The 20,619-nt window shown below is 42.9% G+C and overlaps 1 protein-coding gene across 1 annotated transcript in view; it reads left to right on the forward strand.

Annotated features, from left to right (window-relative positions):
* FAM184B (family with sequence similarity 184 member B) overlaps positions 1-20,619 on the forward strand; it is a 173,741-nt gene that overhangs the window by 119,467 nt on the left and 33,655 nt on the right. The window contains exons 7-8 of the mRNA XM_044226042.1: positions 1,917-2,024; positions 14,918-15,021. Coding sequence (XP_044081977.1) covers positions 1,917-2,024; positions 14,918-15,021 — 212 coding nt within the window. The remainder of the gene's footprint in view (positions 1-1,916; positions 2,025-14,917; positions 15,022-20,619) is intronic.

Below are 20,619 nucleotides of genomic sequence, written 5' to 3' on the forward strand. Positions count from 1 at the left end.
TAATTTTGCTGAGTGTTTACTTTATTTAAGGTTCTGTCTAAGCCGTTTACGTGTATTAACTTTTAATCCTCACTACCACCATACAATGTAGGTACTAGGATTATCCCTGGTTTACAAATGAGTAAACTGAGGCTCAGAGAAGGTAAATCACTTCCTCAAATCCACACGGGTAATGACTAGCAGGTCTAGGATTCAAACCCAGGTAATGGGGCTCTGAAGACCCCACTCTTAACCATGATGCTAATCCTCCCTCTAGCATGATGTGCCACACATTTGATGACAAGAATCATTCAGGACCTGAGTATCTGCAGATGGCTGGCCTGACCCAGAGGCAGATCACGACCAAGCACCTCAGGCCTGCTCTTCGTCCTCCATGTCTTCCACCACTGCTTACCAAAGCTAGAAATGGGCCTGACCTCCTCCATTCTCACCTGGAGTCCCCGCCCCTCCCCCATCATCACATCCAATCAGTTGTCAGGTCCTGTGGGTCCTATCCCTAAGGGCTCCCATCCTCTCCTCTCCCTTTATCAGACCCCCAGCATGGCTTGTCTAGACTCTGTTTTTCTTTACCTCTTTCAGATGTTACACAAACAATTACATAGGATTCCCATTTGGATATTTTGTAAGTCTTAGCAAAATGCAGTATAAATAGTTTCGTGACTGTCTTCTGTGATGTTGCCTAGAGTCTGTCAAGAACATTGGCCTATATCTCCCTGCCTCCACATTCTCCCTGGGTCAGCGAATTCCAGAAATAGCCTTCTAAAACCCAAATCCACTTAAGATCCCACTCGTCCTTCCCCCAAATCTTTAATTTCCATGTTTTTCATAATTGGGGCCCAGCCCAACCCACCACCACTCTTGCCCAGGACTCCTTCCTCCCACCCACTCCTGCATGCCAGGTCCCCAGCATGGAACTTTCCTCATCCTCACGCACATCCTGCCTTCCCTCTGCCATTGCACCTGCTACTCCTGTCTCCTGGAATGTCACTTGTCACCCTCGCCACTGACGGACTCCTATTTATCCTTCAGTGCCCCCGAAGTGCCCCAGACCTCCTGGGCAGAGTTTTTTGCTGTAAATTCTCTGCAGTAGTAAGTGTCTCATAGTAGTTGTTGCGAGGATTAAACAACTTTATACTGCAAAATTCTTAGGCCCGTGCCTGGCACAGAGAAACACACCATTCATGGTACTATTATCATTTTGTCTCCTGAATGTTTCTGTGATGATAACCACTTACCTGCTGCCTCTTCCACAAGATGAGAGCTTCTAGAAGGCCTGAGCTGTATTTTATTCTCTTACCATCTTGCTCTCACTCTGTCTTTCTTCCTTACCTCCTCATACCTGGCATGGGGCCCAAGGAGGGTTAGGTTTCCTAGCAAGATTTGTTAGCAAATCTGAGTTTTCTTTATGGTTATTTGCCTTGTTCTTCTCAGAGTCTAGAGCAGAGAAACCAGTCTGTCTAATCGATATTCTACAATTAGCTGGCTAATCATCATCATCATAATTAGGGTTATACACTTGAGTAGTACCTCCTAGCCACCCTTTCTTTGGTATAATTCTTAAATATTATTCATTTTCTTTACCAACTAGCTTTTTAAAAAAAAAAGAAAAGGAGTGATCTTCCAGGAATGTTGTGAAAGCCAAGAAAAACCGCCTTACAGCTCCCGTATAGGTGTATTTATGTCCATAATTTAAAGGGACGTATAGAGTACTCTACCCCTGCCGGACTCATCTTTTCTAGAAAGATGAAACAACCAACCAATTAGAAGTGGCCTTTCCAGAAAAACATTTAGAAGCTGTCTAATGGGGCTCTGTCCCCAGAACCGATTGACCCTGGAGAATGGTTTCCCAGATTAATGACCCCATCAGGAGATGGGGCTCCAGATCATTAACAAGTGTTTGTTTTCTTCTATTTTAGGTTTTGAGACTGGAAGAATTTATCCAACAGAATAAGGTATGTCCCGGAAAAGGCAAAGAAAGGCCCCAGGAACTGGATTGCCAACAGCACAGCATTTTAGAGACCCAGGTAACCTCTGGTTTTTTCCTGCTTTATTTAAGGATATACCCCTTCTCTCAGCACTTCATCGTCCCTAGTGACACATGCTAGTATTTTTTTTTTTTTTGACACATGCTAGTATTAATGGGTTCTTTTATCTCCCTCCTCAGAGCTCCCAAAATGTCTGGAAAAAAAATCACCACAAAATCCATTTGCAAAAGCCATGAAGAAAATAGAGTTCTGAGTAATTATCCACGTGGTTTGAAAAAGAACAAGGCTTGTCAGATGAAATCTTCCTTCCCTCTCTGAGAGGATCTTGCCTGGCAGATAAAAGGGTACTCGCCCAGAGGCGGCCTTGGCTCTGCCCAACAGGAAGCATAATAATAATGCCCCTGGCTGCCTCTTCTGCATGGAGATACCAGTTACTCTTACGCTACCCCTTCCATGAGGCTGCCCTTTTACAGACCCTGCTCCAGGGTGGAAGCTGGTTCCCGTGAGTCCTCTGTCCGCTCATGATAAGCCGTTTTATTTTCTTAGGGCCGTCATAATGAATCACAACACTCTTGGTGGCTTAAACCACAGAAATGTGTGGTCTCACAGTTTTGGAGTCTAGATGTCCCCAATCTAGGTGACTGCAGGGTTGATTCCTTCTGGCAGCAGTGAGGGAGACTCTTCTGTGTGCCTCTCTCCCAGCTTCTGATGGTTGCTGGCAATCCGTGGCATTCTGTGGCTTGCGGATGCATCACTTCGAGCTCTGGCTCTGTCCTCATGGGGCCATCTTCCCTGTGTGTCTGTGCCTCTGGGTCTTCACAGGGCATTTGTCTACAGACCCTCGGATCCTTGGTTAGGGTCCCCCATAATCCAGTAGGACTTCATCGTAACTAATTACATTCACAAAAGCTTCTACACAAATAGGATCACATGAATAGGTACTGGGGACCAGGACTTCAGTATACCTTCCCAGGACCACAGTTTAATGCTGCAGAACATACGCTCTCATTGAATATTTGCTGCTTGATGTCAAACACATAAATAATTCCTGTGAAGTCAGCGTTTGAGTGTCCTGGCTTCCTTGACCCTCTTGGTTCAGCTTCCCTATTAACCTCTGCAGCTGCAGCCAGCAAAAGGCCATCACCGTAACATTCTATTTTGTTGCTGTCCCAGATTTTCATTCCACTTCATACTGCAGGCAGGAAAACACACGTGAGTCTGAATCTTATTGCTTCATCCTCGCCCATCTCTTATTCACCACGTCCATGTGCCTGAGTGTTGACAGGAACTGCACTTTCTCTCCTTCGACCCCAGACTTCCAGAACTTGAGCCTTGGTCCTGCCAGCTGGCCCCTATTTAACCACATATTCACTGGGGTAAAAATGAGCCAGAAATCTGGGAGATGAGGATGTGAATGACAATTAATGTTTGTACGGGACCCGTCAGCTCTCGAGCATGTTCCCCATCTATAACTTCTTTGGAGTCTTCCAACAACGCTGTAATGCCCTCATTTTACAGAGGAAAGAACTGAGGCACAGAGTAGTTGGGTGACTTGCCCATGGTCATAGGCATGTAAGCACCCAGGACAGAACAGAGCCACTGGGTCTGTGGCTCTGAACCCCATTCCCCTTGTGAGAGTATCAACACATGCCCAGCATGCTTCCCAGGTAAAACAGACCTCAACTTTGTCTTGGGGTTAAACAGGGCAGCCAGGATGCCCTGGGTTTCCTCTCTGACACCCAGACTGGGGGAGAATCCTAGAGCACCCTCTTTGCCCCACATAAACCTGTAGGAGAAGGCTAATGGAGCATACGCACCTACCTCAGTGGGGCTGGTCCTTCCTGCTCTGGAGCCATGCATCCTTTCTGATGGCGCCTGCCTGAGAAGTATGCACATATTTCCATCCTCCCTCAGTTTCTCAAGAACCAGCCTCATGAGCTTGCATTCTGCTGGAAGAGCACCTGGCCCTGGGGACAGCTGAACTTTCCACCAGCACCATTCCCGGAATGATTCTTTCTTAAATATTCAACTGTTTCTCAGCTCCTCACAGTGACTGTAGCAGGGAGGTGGGACAGAGTTGGCTGGGCTCCTGAGTGATGAGATTCCACTGAAAATAAGATCGATAAGCTCAGGAAGATGGAGCATCAGCTGGATTTTGGGGGGAGAATACACACACCTGAAGTTCTAGGTATGTCCCAGGGCAGGTGAATAAAGGTCAGAGCTGTAATGATAGCTCAGCGTTTCTCTGCCTTATCCCCAGCCACTCCCCACCAAATGCCAGTAGCATCTCCCCAGTAAAATGTCCCAGTCAAAAATGTCTCCAGATGCTCTCCTGTGTCTCCTGGAGACAAAATTGCCCCCAATTGAGAACCACTGATGTAATTAAAAATCCTGAGGGAGTTCAAAGTATACATGCATGTTAACAACCCTAGGTTGGTTCACCGTGAAACTTGGCTCTCCTCCTGCCCTGCTTGGTCTAGAACACTGTCCCTCATGAGCCCGATTCTAGAGAGCAGTACACACCCCTCCTGTGTATGAATTGCACATGGAACCTCAGGGAACATCAGTTCCATTTGATTCAACTCTATATGCACATTATTTATTCATTCCACAGTCATTTGTGGAATACCTAGGAAGGGCCAGCCTCTGAGCTAGACCCTGGAGGAAAGAAGCATTCATAAACCAACAGCTTTAAAACCAAGTGGACACTTAGTAATAGAATTAAACATCTGGTGCTGTATTTTCTATTAGGCAACTCCTATGTGCTTTGCAGGTATGGCTTATTCTCTTAAATTGTTTTCTTTTCAAATAATTAATACATATATGTGGCAGAGGATTTAGAAGGTATATAAAGACATACAGTGAGAAGCTTCCCTCCTCTCCCTAGTTCCTTGTCTGGTTTTGTTGTGTTTTATCTCTTCTTGTGTATCGGCTCAGAGCTATATACCATGAATATGCAAGCATAATTATGAATTTATTATTTTTTTCTACAAATGGTAGCATACTGGCCTGGGATCTACTTTTTCTACCTCATTAAATTTTCATAGCTTGGAGATTGCAACACATCAGTACACTTCCATATCAACCTCCTTTCTTTGAAAGAACAACTGCCCAGTGTTCCCCGTACAGAAAACCGTAATATATTTACTCTTTGGCTTATGATAGATATTTATGTTGGTGTTCTCCATTATAGATAATGCTTCAACGGATAGCTCTATAGAGGGATATAGTGTAGTATCACGGTTAGGCGAGCTCCCCCTAAAACAGATCCCTGTGCTCTTACTGGCTGAACACTCTTGGACAAATGATTTAAAGTCTTTTTTCTTGAGCCTTCTCATCTGTAAATTGGGGCATTGATATCACTTACCTCAGGTAAGTGAGGTAAGTGACTTTTGTGAGGATGAAATGAATTAATTTATGTACAGTGTTGGAAAGTACCCAGCATGTGCAAATGCTTGGTAGATGCTAACTTGTGATCATATAATTTTCTGGGTCCAGTGGCATGTGCGCCTCTAACTTTGATAGTTGTGCCATATTGCTTTCCACTGATGATGTCTCAGTGCACACTCCCAACAGCAGCACATGTGACCATCTGTTTCCCCACATCCTGGCCAACACAGTGCATTATAAAACTTTTGGAACGTGATCCATCAGAGAAAATTTGGAATTTAGTTCAGATATTTTTGGCAAGCTGACTATATGTCAGCCAAGCGAGTCGAAGTTTGACTTGGGCCCTAGAGATACAAAGTCCTGGAGAATTTCTTAGGCTGGTGGAGTGGCTGTGTGAGTGGCCCCTGCAGCACAGTCATAGAAGGCCCTCCACATGGATGGACCCACAAGGGGCCATAAAATTTAAGTTTGTTCAAGACTCTGGAATCTTGATTTAGGCCATTGGCTTTTCTGCCAGAGCCCTACAGGGAGTCAAGAGAGATAAAAATAATAATGTCAACTGAGACTTGAGCTGTTTTCCCTCCACTCCCAGAACATACTGAGAGAGGGTTGCCAAGCCTGGGTGTGGCTCTGTCCCCAGCACAGTTAGCTGGGACTTTGTCGAATCTTTTGTCTTGTTGAACCTCATGTTAAGTCTCTTTGATTCTCTTAGTCTTTTTATAGCTTTTTTTTTTTCATTGGTTTTCAGAAAGCCATGTTAGCCTTAGTACTTCTGAAGGGATATTTTTTTTCTGGAAGACTCTGGTGCCTAGGTCACAGTGAACTAGGGCAGAAAAGGGGTAAATTTTCCACAGAGTCTCATGCCTCTACCCTTCCAGAAGAAAAAGGAGAGTCATTGATTATCATTATTTTTCAAGTCTTTTTTGCCTCAACAGATATTTATGTGTGGCATCTACAGGGCATGGGAGCTGGATTCTGGGTCAATAAGGCCCAGTCTTGGTCCTTGGAAAGTTCCATTTCTAGAAGGGGAAATAAGTATTTACTTAAATAGTCACATGGTATGATAAATACTGTAATAATAGCAGGAAGATTCTTTGCAGCCAAGATAAGAGAGGCAGGTGTCTGCCCAGGGAAGTCCAGGAAGATTCCGCAGAGCAGTGACATTTGTTGCCATCTGCTTGGACACTGAAAGTTGAAGATGTCTTTCCCAGGGAGGGAGCGGACAGGAAGAAGGAGCACAGTGAAAGGTCTCAAGGCGAAATCCCCGAGGCCTGGAGGAAGGGAGATGAGGGGCACGCTGAAGCTCTCCCAGGCCTGGGACGTGTCCCCAGCTCACAGGGGGCCCCATGCAGTTTGCTGGGCAGCTGACACCGTGTGGCACACCCAGTGGATCATAGGAATCCAAGGGTATCAGCTGTCTTAGGGCAAACCACCATTCAGCCCTCGAACAACTGCAGTGAACCCTCTGTGCAGTGTGAGTAGGGGGACCTGGTTTGATCTGACTTGGAGCAAGACGGGCTGCCCTGAAGACTGACTCTCTGGAGAGATTCTTGGCTGAAAATTGAGCTGAGATTTGCTGAACCTGGGAAGACAGCATAGGATGGGCAATAGCTCCAGTCTGTGCTTTCCCCAGACCTCTTTGGGGGACCTCAGGCAAGTCCAGAAACCTGAGATCAGTTTCCTCATTACTGTAAGTAGCAGACACGGACCAGGCCATGACTGTGTGCCAAGAACAATATAGTTTCCAGAGCCCCACAACAACCCAGATAGACAAGTGTCATTGTTATCCTCATTTTACAGGTAGGGAAACAGACCCATGCTCCAAACGATAACTCCATACTCCTTCTCTTCAGTAAATTGGCAGTGGTAATCCCTACTTGGCTCCACACCAGAGACTTGTTGTAATGAACAGAAGAATGTATATGAAGGCACTTTTCAAAACAGTTCAAGAATCTATAAATGTAAGGTGACTTTATAGTATCTATTACAACCCCCTGTAATCATTTCAGCAAAACCCATTGCATTAGGTATTCTATTTTAAGATATACGTAATACCACCTTTGAAAGAGTGTCAACTGAACTTGAGAATGACTTTGAATATTCCCTTCCAGGAGATTTCCTGGGCGTGGGTGTTCCTTTAAAATAGAAACAATCCAGAAGAGGTTAACTGCCTGGTAGATGAAAGATGAAAACCTAATGTGAACACAGGATTAAAATAACCAGCCAGCTCTTTGCTTGGGAGGAGTTGGGAGGAGACTTTGGTGATGGACGGTTGGAAAAGAAGCAGAACTATTTATTTTTCTGTGTACAATTTATGCCCAGGCCCTTTGGCCCTGGACAAAGAGCACTGGGTAGAACTGCAGCAAAATGCCTGATGGGGAAACTAGGAGAGTGAATTAGGCGTGAATAACTCCAAATACACCAGGAGTGGCCTAGGGTCGTTCTTGGAGGAACTCGCTGAGATCCCAAGCAGAAAACCAGGAAAGGGGCAACTGGAGAATCTGTTCCGTTTGAAGGTCAAAGAAGAGTACACCATTGACATGAGTATCAGTGAGCTTGAAAGCACTTGTTTCAGCCAACTGTTGATCTCCATGGTCATGTCTATTTGTGAAATATTCTGATGGCAGCCTAGGGCCTCTTGAATTATGTACTTTGACCTCAAATGCCAGGTACACAGCTAGAGGGAGAGAGGGGGGAAATATTTTTGACATTTATATGGTCTGTTCATAGCCCCCTGCCGAACCATAAGTTTGCTGACATCAGGAACTCTATGTTCTTAATTTTTACCCTTCCATCACCTAATATACCTGTATATGGCAGATGTCAAGCACTATCTTGTACACAAACTGATACATGACAAGACAACTGAATGAATGGAATTAAGGGTACCATTTTGAGTCCTGGTAGTACAAGATTAGATTAGGAACCCCTTCAGAAATTAGTCTTGGCTGGAGGATGATTTAGAAGAACACTGGGGTCCTTCTCCAATTACTTGTGGAAGAAGAGGAGGATTCACCTTCTTTCTAGAAAGAATGCCCCTGTCTCTGGTCCTGGAGGATGGGGAAAAAAAGTGAATAGACAGAAAGGATTACTGACTTCACCTTCTTGTTGATTAGGAAAACAACATTCATCTTTCAGGTTGATCTTAAGTGTCTGTTTCACAGATTTCTCACAGCATGTTTGTACAACATGGTTTGAACTCACACCCAGTTAAGTCCCGATGCTAGCAGCTGGCGAACTTACCACCATATTAGTGGCAAGTAGCATTGTGGTCTTATGGAATCACAGGGCAGGCAGCAGGACAATCCAGGGGTCCAGTCCTCAGGCCATCTTCCAGTGACCATGTGACCTGAGGCAAGTTGCTAGACTATTCTCTGATCTCACATCCTCATCTGTGACATAAGGATGGTAGGGTGCCCACCTTAGAGAGTCCTAGGCATCCATCAGTCAATGTATGGAAATACAAAAATGGGATACAGCTGGGAGCCAGTGTAGTCCTCCCGGTGCTTCATCAGCTTTTCATAGTGTCTCCCATGCTCTCCTGTTTCTGGACTCCTGCCCGGGATGCCTTTAAATATATCAGTTGTCGGTAAGGTGGCCCAGAAATTACATCCTGTGCATTTCCTTTCACAGTCCTCACAGTGGCTCAGAGTACATTTGGAATTCTTTTTCATCTCTATAATAACTTTCATGAGCTATTTGCCCATTATTCATATTGCTTTAAGTTCCTTCTCGTCTTCTCCGTGATCAGACTTCATGTGTCTTTCTGAAAAGTCACCTTTCAGATGCATTGCTTGGATCTCTTCTTTTCTATGTCATTAATTTTGGTTTTTGTATCTTTTTCCTTCTTCTTTCTTGGGATTTATTCTATTATGCTTTTTCTAACTTCTTGAATGCTTTCTAATAAATACAGTGAAGGCTGTAAATTTCCCTCTAAGTGTATGTCTTTGGCTGTATCTTGGAGTTTACTTTTTAAAACCTATTCCTTGTTGCTTTCTAATTTTATTGCATTGTCATCATCAGATCACATGATCACAGAATGTCAACACTTGGAACTGTGGTGAGATTTGCTTGTAGATCTCTGTGGGGTCATCTTAAAAAAATATATTTTTATTTATTTGACAGAGAAGAGAGCATGAGCAGGGGGAAGGAGCAGAGGAAGAGGGACGAGCAGACTCCCTGCTGAGCAGGGAGCCCAAGGACAACACAGCACTCCATCCCAGGACCCCAAGATCATGACCTGAGTGAAGTCAGACATTTAACTGACTGAGCCACCCAGGAACGCCTTTGGGGCCATTTTTAAATGCTCCCAATGTGATAGAAAAAAACCTACATTCTCAGTTTGGTCATTTAAGTATATAATTAACCATTAACCCTTGCACAATGCTAGTGTTAAAGTTACCGGCTCCCTGCATAATTAAAAATCCACATGTAACTTTTGACTCCCCAAAAACTTAAATACTAATGACCAACTATTGACCAAGAAGATCTACCACAAATATAAACAATCAACGCATATTCTTAAAAACTATTTATTTATTTTTTAAATTTATTTTCAGTGTTCCAGAATTCATTGTTTATGCACCACAGCCAGGGCTCCATGCAATATGTGCCCTCCATAATACCCACCACCAGGCTCACCCAACTTCTCACCCCCAACCCTTCCAAAACCCTCATTGTTTTTCAGAGTCCATAGTCTCTCATGGTTCATCTCCCCTTCCATTTTCCCCCAACTCCCTTTTCCTCTCCATCTCCCCATGTCCTCCATGCTATTCCTTATGCTCCACAAATAAGTGAAATCATATGATAATTGACATTGACTCTCTCTGCTTGACTTATTTCACTCAGCATAATCTCCTCCAGTCCCATCCATGTTGATACAAAAGTTGGGTATTCATCCTTTCTGATGGAGGCATAATACTCCATGGTATATATGGACCACATCTTCCTTATCCATTCGTCCGTTGAAGGGCATCTTGGTTCTTTCCACAGTTTGGTGACTGTGGCCATTGCTGCTATAAACATTGGGGTACAAATGCCCCTTCTTTTCACTACATCTGTACCTTTGGGGTAAATACCCAGTAGTGCAATTGCAGGGTCATAGGGAAGCTCTATTTTTAATTTCTTAAGGAATATCTACACTGTTTTCCAAAGTGGCTGCATATTTTTAAAGTAAGCTAGAGAAAAGAAAATGTTAAGAAAATTATAGGAAAAAAATACATTTATAATACTATACTGTATTTACTGAGAGAAAAGTCCACAGATAAGTGGACCCTTATAGTTCAAATCTATGTTGTGCAGGGAATGACTGTATATTTGAATTCTAGCTTTGTGATATATTCATCTTATGATCTTGGGGAACTTGCATATCCTCTCTGGCCTCAGTTTTGTCACAGCCCATCTCATAGAGCTGAGGACCTGGCAACACTTAGCACCATATAAATCTTAGCACTGATTAGTATCTTTTTGGGGGGGGGATTAGGTTTAGCTTATTAATCTTGTTCAAATTTTCTGTATCCTAGCTCATTTTGTTTACTTACTATATCAGTTCCGAGAGGTAGTTATTAAATTCTCTCATTATAGTTGTAAATTTGCGCATTTCTCCCTACAGTTCCAAACATTTTGCCTATTTTTCAGGCTTTATTGTTAGATGCATACAGGTTCATTATTAGAGAGTTTTAGTGAATGATTCCTTTTATCAGGATAGATAACATGTTGAACTTAGCCACTTCCTGATCCTGATTGCTGGTACCCTTAGGGTTGTTTTTACCAACATATTTTGTTCTTTCTATTTGCCAATACTTCTTTATAACATCCAATTTTCCTTTAGAAACCTGGACTGATTAATTTTAATAATTACATATTTATTTATATTGTAGTATTATGCTATTTTGATTCACTGCTGTTGTTCTGCATTTGCCATGCAATTTTCCCTTGATTATCCAGAACATGGATTTATAACAGGTATCTCAAAAAGCTGTTTTGCTTAGACTGTGATATTTGCTTCTGGTATTTATAGGAATTGGGAGACACTTTGAATGCCCCAAATACTTGAAAGTAGGAGGCAAAGATGGGCCTTGTAGCTTACGGTCCACACAGAGATTACAGGCTGGTTGATGACATCATCTTTGAAAGTTCCCAGCAATGAACGAAACTCACTGGTCCCTGTAACAAATAGCATGTCAGTCAGCTGGATTTTAGTACCCAGTTACACACACTAAAGAAAAAGGATTCAGGCAAAGGAAAATGACCATGCAGCATGTTCTCAGTTAATAGCTGGAGGATTTATAACATTTTTAAAACTGTATCTGGGATTACTTTTACTTTCCAGAAAGGGAAAAAGAGAACACTCCTATAATTAATACAAAGCAGAAAAAACTTTCATCTGTCTTACTGATTGCTGTGTCTCTGGAAAAGTGCCTGGTGTATAGTAAATGCCCAAAAATATTTGTGAGCAAATTACAGTAGCAAAAAAAAAATGTTATGAGACCTTCAAGAGCAGAAAGGATAGTGCCAATCAAAAAGATTGTGAGGGCTTCATGGAGGAAGTGGCAGTTGAGTAGGGCTTTGGAGGATAAGTAGGATCTAGAGATTAAAGAGTGCATGAGATAGAGTTTGGTCAGAGAAACAGACTACTAGAAATGATAGAGAACATGGGATTCATTGTTGGAAAAACATGGAATCATTGTGGGAGCCAGGTGAACACTCTATGAACATTCTATATGTTCAACTGTTGCATCCACGTCCAGTGTCTGGCCTAAAGTGGGCCTATAGCTGAGCAGGCAGTCAGAAGCAAAGAAGGATTAATGTGGAATGGGGAAGACCAAGGACAAATGCAACCCATGGGGCTGAGCTTGAATAGTATTGGTTTCTGAAGCCAGTGAGCCTCCAGCTTGGAGGATTTCAGTGACGTGTAGGAGAATCCAACATCCTTTCTCACAGAGCTAAACATGCCTTGGGTCCTGGGAAATGGAGAAGCCTACGGAGGGTCCAGTGGGAGGTGGAGGAGCTGAGAGCCCAGGCAGCCCAGGCCAACCAGGTGAACCAGCACCTGATGTCCTGTGGCAAACATCAAAGCACGAGAAAAAAGGCACGTCCGTCTTCCAGACCTTACATGAAGTCACATGGTCCAGAATTACGCAGGGAAGGAAAGCCTGGAAAAGGAAGTTCTGGCTTAGCTAAGCTGACCCAGGACACATTGCTCCAGAAGGGAAGACAAGGGCTTAGATATGTATGGTGTGGGAAGCAGAGGGAACCCATACTCTCCAGTGGGCCATCACCTCTGGGTGCCCTTCCACTGGCCCTCCTGGGCAGAGATGGTCATTGTCTTTCTGACTGTCATCTCTTCCCTGAGTCTCTGAAAGTGAGGGTTCCAGCATCACATGGTTTCTGCTAGGTTTAAAGAGAACACAAATGACTCAAACAGAACTTGGAACTTAAGAATCAGGAGCACAAGGGGCCCAACTCTGGGCCATGGGATGTAGTGGGAGTGTGAGGCAAGTGTGGGAGATAAGGGCCCCCTGCTCTCTGAGAGATTTTTTTTTTAAATTTATTCCTGTGTTGTTTACTGAGTGCTCTTCATGTGCCTCACACTGTTTCTAGGAACCAGGGAAACAGCAGGGAACAGAACAGAATCCCTGCCTCCATCCAGCTTACCTTCCAGAGAGGGAAACAGAGTGGAAGAGTAGACATGTAATTGACATTAGACCATGATATGTATTTTGAGGAAGACATAGATCAAGATGGGAGAAAGAAAGTGAGATGGGGTGGTATTTTAGAGAAGGTGATCAGAGAACAATAATCCTGGGCAATATTAATTTCAGTATTCACTGTGTAGCTAATACATTTCCAAGACTTTATATTTATTGGTTTATTTAATCCATGACAACATAATGCTCCCAAAATTATGTCCTTAAGAAGAAGAAGAACTGGGAATTAAATATAGGTGTCTGGTACCAGCATTTAGGATTAAAGTCATGGAAGGTTCTTGGTTGAGGTTAGTGAAATGAGGGAGCAGGCCATGCAAATATTATAGTGAAGAGCATTGCAGGCAATGAAGCAGCTAGTTCAAAGGCCCTGGGACAGGTGCATGCTTGCTGTTTGAGGAGGGTGAGCCAGGAGTTCAGATCTGGACATGTTGAGGTTTAAGAAGCTTATTAAGCACCTAAGTGAAATCTGGACGACAGTTGGGATATTCAAGTCCAAACTTTAGGGTAAGTCTTAGAAATAGATTAAATTTGTTTGTCATCGGCATTCATGGAACTGGATGAGATGCTGGTGAGAGAGATGGGGAGTGAGAGAGAGAAGTTCAAGGACTAAGGTGAGGGGCAGAAGAGCAGGGGACTTGAGCAGAAGACCCTAAGAAAGAGCAGCTGGTGAGGGAGGAGGAAACTCAGGAGAGAGAACTTCTTGCTGGAGGGAGTGACAGATATTTCCAGTCCTGCAGGGAAGCTTAGTTAGCTGAAGCCTGGGGAGTGACCACTGGATTTGGCAACCCAGAGGTCGTCATTAACCTTGACACTGGTGACCTTTAATAAACATTATAGTACCTGGAAGGGCAACCAAAGCAATTTCATGCCAGGCTGAGAGGGAATTGGAGCCCCATGACTCATCCTCCAGCCTCAGCTCTGGCCCTTCTGAACTCTGGACCCAGGGACATGTCCCAAGGTCTCTGGAACACAAGTTGAAAACTATGGATGTAACCAACCCCTTTGCTTTTGCTTTACAGTTAATGAAGTTCTGGGCCAGAAAAGGGAAGAGACTAGCTCAAGGCCATGCAACTAATTAGTGGAAACCCCAGGCTGCAATTTAATATTATTTAATGAGATTTGCCAATGAAGACATCAGTTCCTAGCCTGTCTTACTAGTGTTTTCCATAGACAATGGTTACTGTAATAAGTAGACAAAAAAAAAAAGAACATCCTTTTCACCTTTTATTTCTGTGGAAAGGGGAGAAGGATAACAGGAACAAATTTAATTCACAGAAAATTCCTAGGCCTGAGTGTTCACTCATGGTTTCCATATTCTCCTCTCACCACACCCCGTTTCTCAACATGTATGGCCAACTCAGCAAGTTCCATGTTCTCTGAGCCTATGTCATGAGATGTCACAGGCTGCCACCTTAAAATGGGCATGGTAATAATAGCGGTTGTTCACATGGATGTTCAGCTGTTGCTGGCAGTGTTTTCTGATCTGCGCAGTAGTCCCAGGGTCAGACCCACTGACTGCATGTCCCATTTCCACCTCTCACTGATGGTGGGACCCTGGACAGGTCACCTACCATCTCTGTGCTTGACTTTCATCAGATGTGTGAAGTGCTTGGTCAATGGAAGATAGGATACAGGGATAAGGGCTACTGCTGCTCTTAAGCCAGGCACTGTAATAGGCACTGAATTGTCCCAGGTCTCATCATGCCAGGCCTGTGGACTGTGCACCAATTATGGATCACCAGGGGCTCTTTCTCCTCTGCTTTCTGGTTTGATCAGCCTGGGTTGAATTAGGGAGGTGTACTCAGTCTCATCTTGCAACTGTTTTTACCTTAGGATCCATGCTTGAAGCTGAATAAACCTCAGAGCCTGCCCAAAGGAGAAGAGTATCACGATAAGTTAGCAGCTGAAGAAGGAACCAGCAGTGATGAAGAAGAAAGGTACAGGAGGACACACAAGCTTGCAAGTGCTCCAGTGAATGAGGACTCAACTCTGGGAGGATTCATTCATTCACTCATTCATTCATTCATTCCTCAAGTGTTTATCACTGCCCCTTGCATGACACTTAAAAAGGGAACATATGTGTTTTGTATGTTCTCAGTACAGCTGTGGGCTTAACACAACTTATCTTATTCCATTGTTACACCAACCTAGAGAGGTCATTTTATAGATTAAGAACCAGAAACTTAAAGAGGTTAATAAACCTGCCTAAAACTCAGATGGTCCCAAATCTCTGCTCCTTATCCTTTAACTAGGAGACATGAGGGAGCTTTGTCGCTGATGGGAGATACCCCATCTCTGTCATCTATATTAGTCAGCTTTTGCTGCTGTAACAAACATTTCCAAAATACCAGTGATTTTTAACTCCTATGTTAGCTACCTGTATCTTGGCTCCTGCCTGAAGGTCAGGCATCATTGCCTGCCCCAAACTATGGGTAAAGTTCAAGTCTTGTCCACGTGCTTGCTCATTCTGGGGTTGAGACTGAAATATTACCCTCTATCTGGAGCATGTTATTGTCATGGTAAAGAGAAGAATCTCAAAAGAGCTGATGAAAATATGCAGTGCCTCCTAAAGCCTGTGCTCAGAGCTGCATCCTCTCATTCTAGTCATATTCCACTGGCCAAAGCAAGGCACGTGACCAAATTATCACTGGACAGAGAAGACTATGCAGTCCGCATGTCCTATGGTCAGCTCTGGCTGCTGTAACAAAATCCCACAGATTGTATGGCCTAAACAGCAAAAATTTATTTCTCCTAGTTCTAGAGGCTGGGAAGTCCAAGGACAAGATGCTGGTCCACTCAGTCTCCTGGTGAGAACTCTGCTCCTGGCTTGCAGATGGCCATCTTCTTTCTGTGTCCACACATGACGAGGGGGATTGGAGGGGTGGGAAAGAGAAAGGTTTGCAAGGGAGAGGTCTCTTTCATGTCTCTTGTTATAAGGGCACTAATCTCACCACGAGGACTCCACCCTCATGACCTAATTACCTCCCTAAAGCTCCATCTCCTAATACCATTACACTGAGCAATAAGTTTCTACATATCAGTTGGGGGAGGAGGCATAACCATGCAGATCATAACCTTGGGGAAGCAGGGTAGAAACCCCTAAACCAGACCATAGCCTATAGTCCAGTAAACTCCCAGCTACTAATACTTCCACTGAATCCTCCAGATTTTGCCTCAGAATCTATGAGGCACATAAGAACAGCTGTGAAGGAAGACAGACTTTGGACTCGGGTTTCCAGATTACATCCTTACTACTGGCAACCACAAACCTTGTCCTGCTTATAACTCACAATTCCAGAGAGAAAGAGTCTTTTTCCTAAAATTATGACAGAAATTTCAAAGAGGTCTCTAAGATGCCCAGCCTGGGTCACATGTCAATTCCTGAGCCAATCACTCTGGCCACAAAGATGGAGTGCTCTGACTGGCCAGCATTTGTGACACATCCTCCCCTGGTCCCATCTGAGGGTGAGGGCAGAGTCAGCTGCTCTTAAACTCTGTGGACTAAAAAGAATCACATGGAAAGAGGAAAAGCTTTCCCAGGGAGAGGATGCTGAGCATACCAACAGTAGGTGGTGATCACAACAGCCTTATCTTTTTCTCCTGTGGTGGTCCTTTCAGTAAGGGGTTGTCCTCAACTATAGAAGCAAAAAAGGAGGGGCTCTGGTAGTCACTCCCACAAGGGTTTTGGTGTGAAGAGAAGAGCTAAGCAGTGACAGGGACGGACTAGAAAGGAAGGACTAGGCACCCTGAACTCTAACATCAGAAGTTGCAGAACAGAACAAATGCAGTGGCTCCTTGGGGGCAAGGTTGCATATTTAGTATTTAGCTTCATGGAGAATGTTGGTCAGGACACTGGATTTTTTGGCATGGTGGCTCTGAAAAGGGATGTGGCTTTTCCATGGGCTTAAGGTCAAATTCAGAAGAGCAGGTTAGGATCAGCTTTAATGAGAAGGGATGGGGGACATTAGGAGAGTCAGCTCACTTAGTGATGGGTGGCAGGATTACATTGGCTTTTTAGGAGGAGGTGAGGAAATTTGAGGCAATAGAATGGAGTCAGAGAGTAAAATCTCATTAGTGGTGTTCCAGGGAGTAATGATGGTGATGAAAATAATAACAAATATTTATTGAATGCTGAAATGTGATAAGCACATTAAAATGATTAACCCATTTAATCTTCAATACATAGATATTATTATTGAAGTACCTCGCTTCAAAGATGGAGAAAACAGAGGAACAGGGAGGTCAAGTAAATTACCCAAGGTTACACTGTTAGTACGTGGTAGGATTGGATGAGTTTCTCTGATGCCAGAATCACAGTTTCAGGGTAAGGGCAGCTGTTCTGTGCAAAATGAAGAGACACAGGTCTTCCACCTTTCCAGATCACTTGGCCCTTTAATGGTCAGTAATAAGAATTGAAACTTACACCTCCGGCCATGGGCTTCCAGTCTGGCTTGAGTCCCTCTTTCTGTAAATAGCTATAAAACTGGGCAAAACATATGAATGCACGATATGCAGAAGACTGTGTTCTTGAGAAGGGAAGCATGGGTCAAGTCCCATGATCACCCACCATTGCCCCTGTTTTTCTTCCTGGGGGGAGTTGCCAACTGCAGCAAAAGAGGTGGAGTCAAGCTGAGCTGGGAAGGCAGACATCAGAGCTCAGGGCTGGTAAAGTGGCTGGAATGTGTAAGGTAGGGTATCTGTGAACAGGTAGTTCTATGTCAGGGGAGGAAGGACAGAAAACTATGAGGATTTGCTGTAAGTCCCTGGACAAGAGCTTGAGAGAACACACAAGATGGTGTTCCATGGGGCTTGATGTGTGTGGCTGCTGTGGTGTTAAGTAAATGAAAAATCCCAGAGGACAGGCCGTGCTGGGAGATGATGCAGTCCCAGCTTACCTGGGATAGAAAAATCTTCCAAGGCAATATAGGCTTTCAGTGGAGACCTCATGGAGGTCATACTTTATGGGTAAGAAACACATCCATACCCTAGAACAGAAGACAATATTGAAATGCACCAGCTCTAACAAAAGATAAGCTCAAACCTCAAAGGATCAGAAAAGACTTTCAGTAGTTTAGTTGCCTGGCAGAAAAAAATCAACACTTTTGAAAGGAAGACATAATCTAGACTTCCTATTATTCAGTATTATATTTATTATATTATATTAATTATATTTTCCATAATATGCATCATACAATAAAAACAGTATGAGAATGCAAAGAAGCAGAAAAATGCGACCTGTAATCAAGAAAGAATATCAGCCAATATAAATAAACCCTAAAATGGCCTTGATGTTGGAATTAGCAGAGAAGGACTTTAGAACAATTGTAAGAGGTATGTTCAAGGACATGAAGGAGAGACCATTATAATCAGTGAACATATAGGGAATTCAACAGAGACATGAAAACCTTGAAACAAAGGGAAATTCTGAAACTGTAAAGTATAGTTTTCAAAGTGAAAATCTCACTGGTGTGTGCAATAGCCAACTGGAGACCCTGAAAGAAAAATTAATCACTTGAATACAGATTAACAGAAACTATCTTATCCAGAGAATAAAGGGAGAAAAAAATTTAATGGAGAGATCCTCAGTGACCTGTGGGACAAAATCAAATGGTCTAACATGCATATAGTTGGACCAGAAGGAAGAAGAGAAAGAAAATGGAGCAGGAAAATATATTTGAAGAAATAATGGCTAAATAGTCTCTCAACTTGATGAGGAACATCAGCTTACACAGTCAGAAAGCTCAGTGAACTCCCAACAATATAAATCCAAAGGAAACATCATAGATACATCCTAGAAATCTCTAGATACATCCAAGAAAAGTTGCTGAAAACAAAAAAATAACCCCCAAAATCTTAAAAGACAAATTAAAAACACAGGGAACACTTGAATTCTCATGAGTACAAGTGACAATTAACTCCTTGGCCTTCCAACCTCAGAAAGAGCCTTCCAGCTCTTTCTGCTTTCCAAAAAACACCTGAACATTATCATTAAAGTCCTAAAAGGCAAAACAAACAAACAAAAACAAAAACAAAGGGGCTGATATCCAAGATCTATAAAGAACTCCTCAAACTCAGTACTCAAAAAACAGATAATCATGTTAAAAAATGGACAGAAACATGAACAGACACTTCTCCAATGAAGACATAAAATGGCTAAAAGACACATGAAAATATGTTTATCATCACTAGCCATCAGGGAGATTCAAATCCAAACTACATTGAGATACCACTTTACACCAGTTAGAATGACCAAAACTAACAAGACAGTAAACAACGTGTGTTGGAGAAGATGTGGAGAAAGGGGAACCCTCTTACACTTTTGGTGGGAATGTAAGTTGGTGCAGTCACTTTGGAAAAGAGTGTGGAGATTCCTTAAGAAATTAAAAATAGCACTTCCCTATGACCCTGCAATTGCATTACTGGGTATTTATCCCAAAGATACAGCTTTAGTGAAAAGAAGGGGCATCTGTATCCTGATGCTCATAGCAGCAATGGCCACAGTCACCAAACTGTGGAAAGAGCCAAGATGCCCTTCAGTGGATGAATGGATAAAGAAGATATGTTCCATATATACAATTGAGTATTATACCTTCATCAGAAAAGAGGAATACCCAACTTTTGTATCAACATGGATGGGACTGGAGGAGATTATGCTGAGTGAAATAAATCAAGCAGAGAGAGTCAATTATCTTATGGTTTCACTTACTTGAGGAACATAAGTAATAACACAGAGAACATTGGAAGTTGGAGAGGAGAAGTTAGGGGAAATTGGAGGGGGAGATGAACCATGAGAGACCGTGGACTCTGAGAAACAATCTGAGGATTTTGGAGGGGAGAGGGGTTAGGTGAGCCTGGTGGTGGGTATAAGGAGGGCATGTATTGCATGGAGCACTGCGTGTGGTGCATAAACAATGAATCTTGGTACACTGAAAAAAAATTACAAATAAAAACAAAAACAAAGACAAGAAAACCTGTCCACTCCAAATTCTAAATCAAGTGAAAATATCCTTCAAAAACAAGAGTGAAATAAAAACATTTTCAGGTACATAAAAGCTAAGAGAATTTTTCACCAACCAACCTGCACTATAATAAGTGCTAGTGGAATTTATTTAAGCTAAAAAGAGGTTATACCTTATTTAAACTTGGATCTATAGGAGAAAATGAAGAGCATCAGAAATGGTAAACATATAGGTCAATATAGAAGAGTATTTATTATTTTACCTTCTTTTAATTACTTTAAAACAGAACACACCCAACTACTTAAGAAGAAGAAGAATTATAATGATATTAACAACATTTTATTATGAGATTCATAATGTATGTTATTGACAACATATGACTATTAGCACAAAGGACAGGGTTAGGTTTTTTTTCTATCCTTCTCTTCCTCCTCCTCCTTATTATTCCTTATTATATTCTCTGCACCATACCTTTCAACCCTGTGACCTATTCATTCCATAAATGGAACCCTGTACTTCCCACCCCCTTTTAACTGTTTTGCCCATCTCCCAACCCCCTACCCTCTGGCACCATCA

This window comes from Neovison vison, chromosome 11 (assembly GCF_020171115.1).
Source record: "Neovison vison isolate M4711 chromosome 11, ASM_NN_V1, whole genome shotgun sequence".
Lineage (NCBI taxonomy): Eukaryota > Metazoa > Chordata > Mammalia > Carnivora > Mustelidae > Neogale > Neogale vison.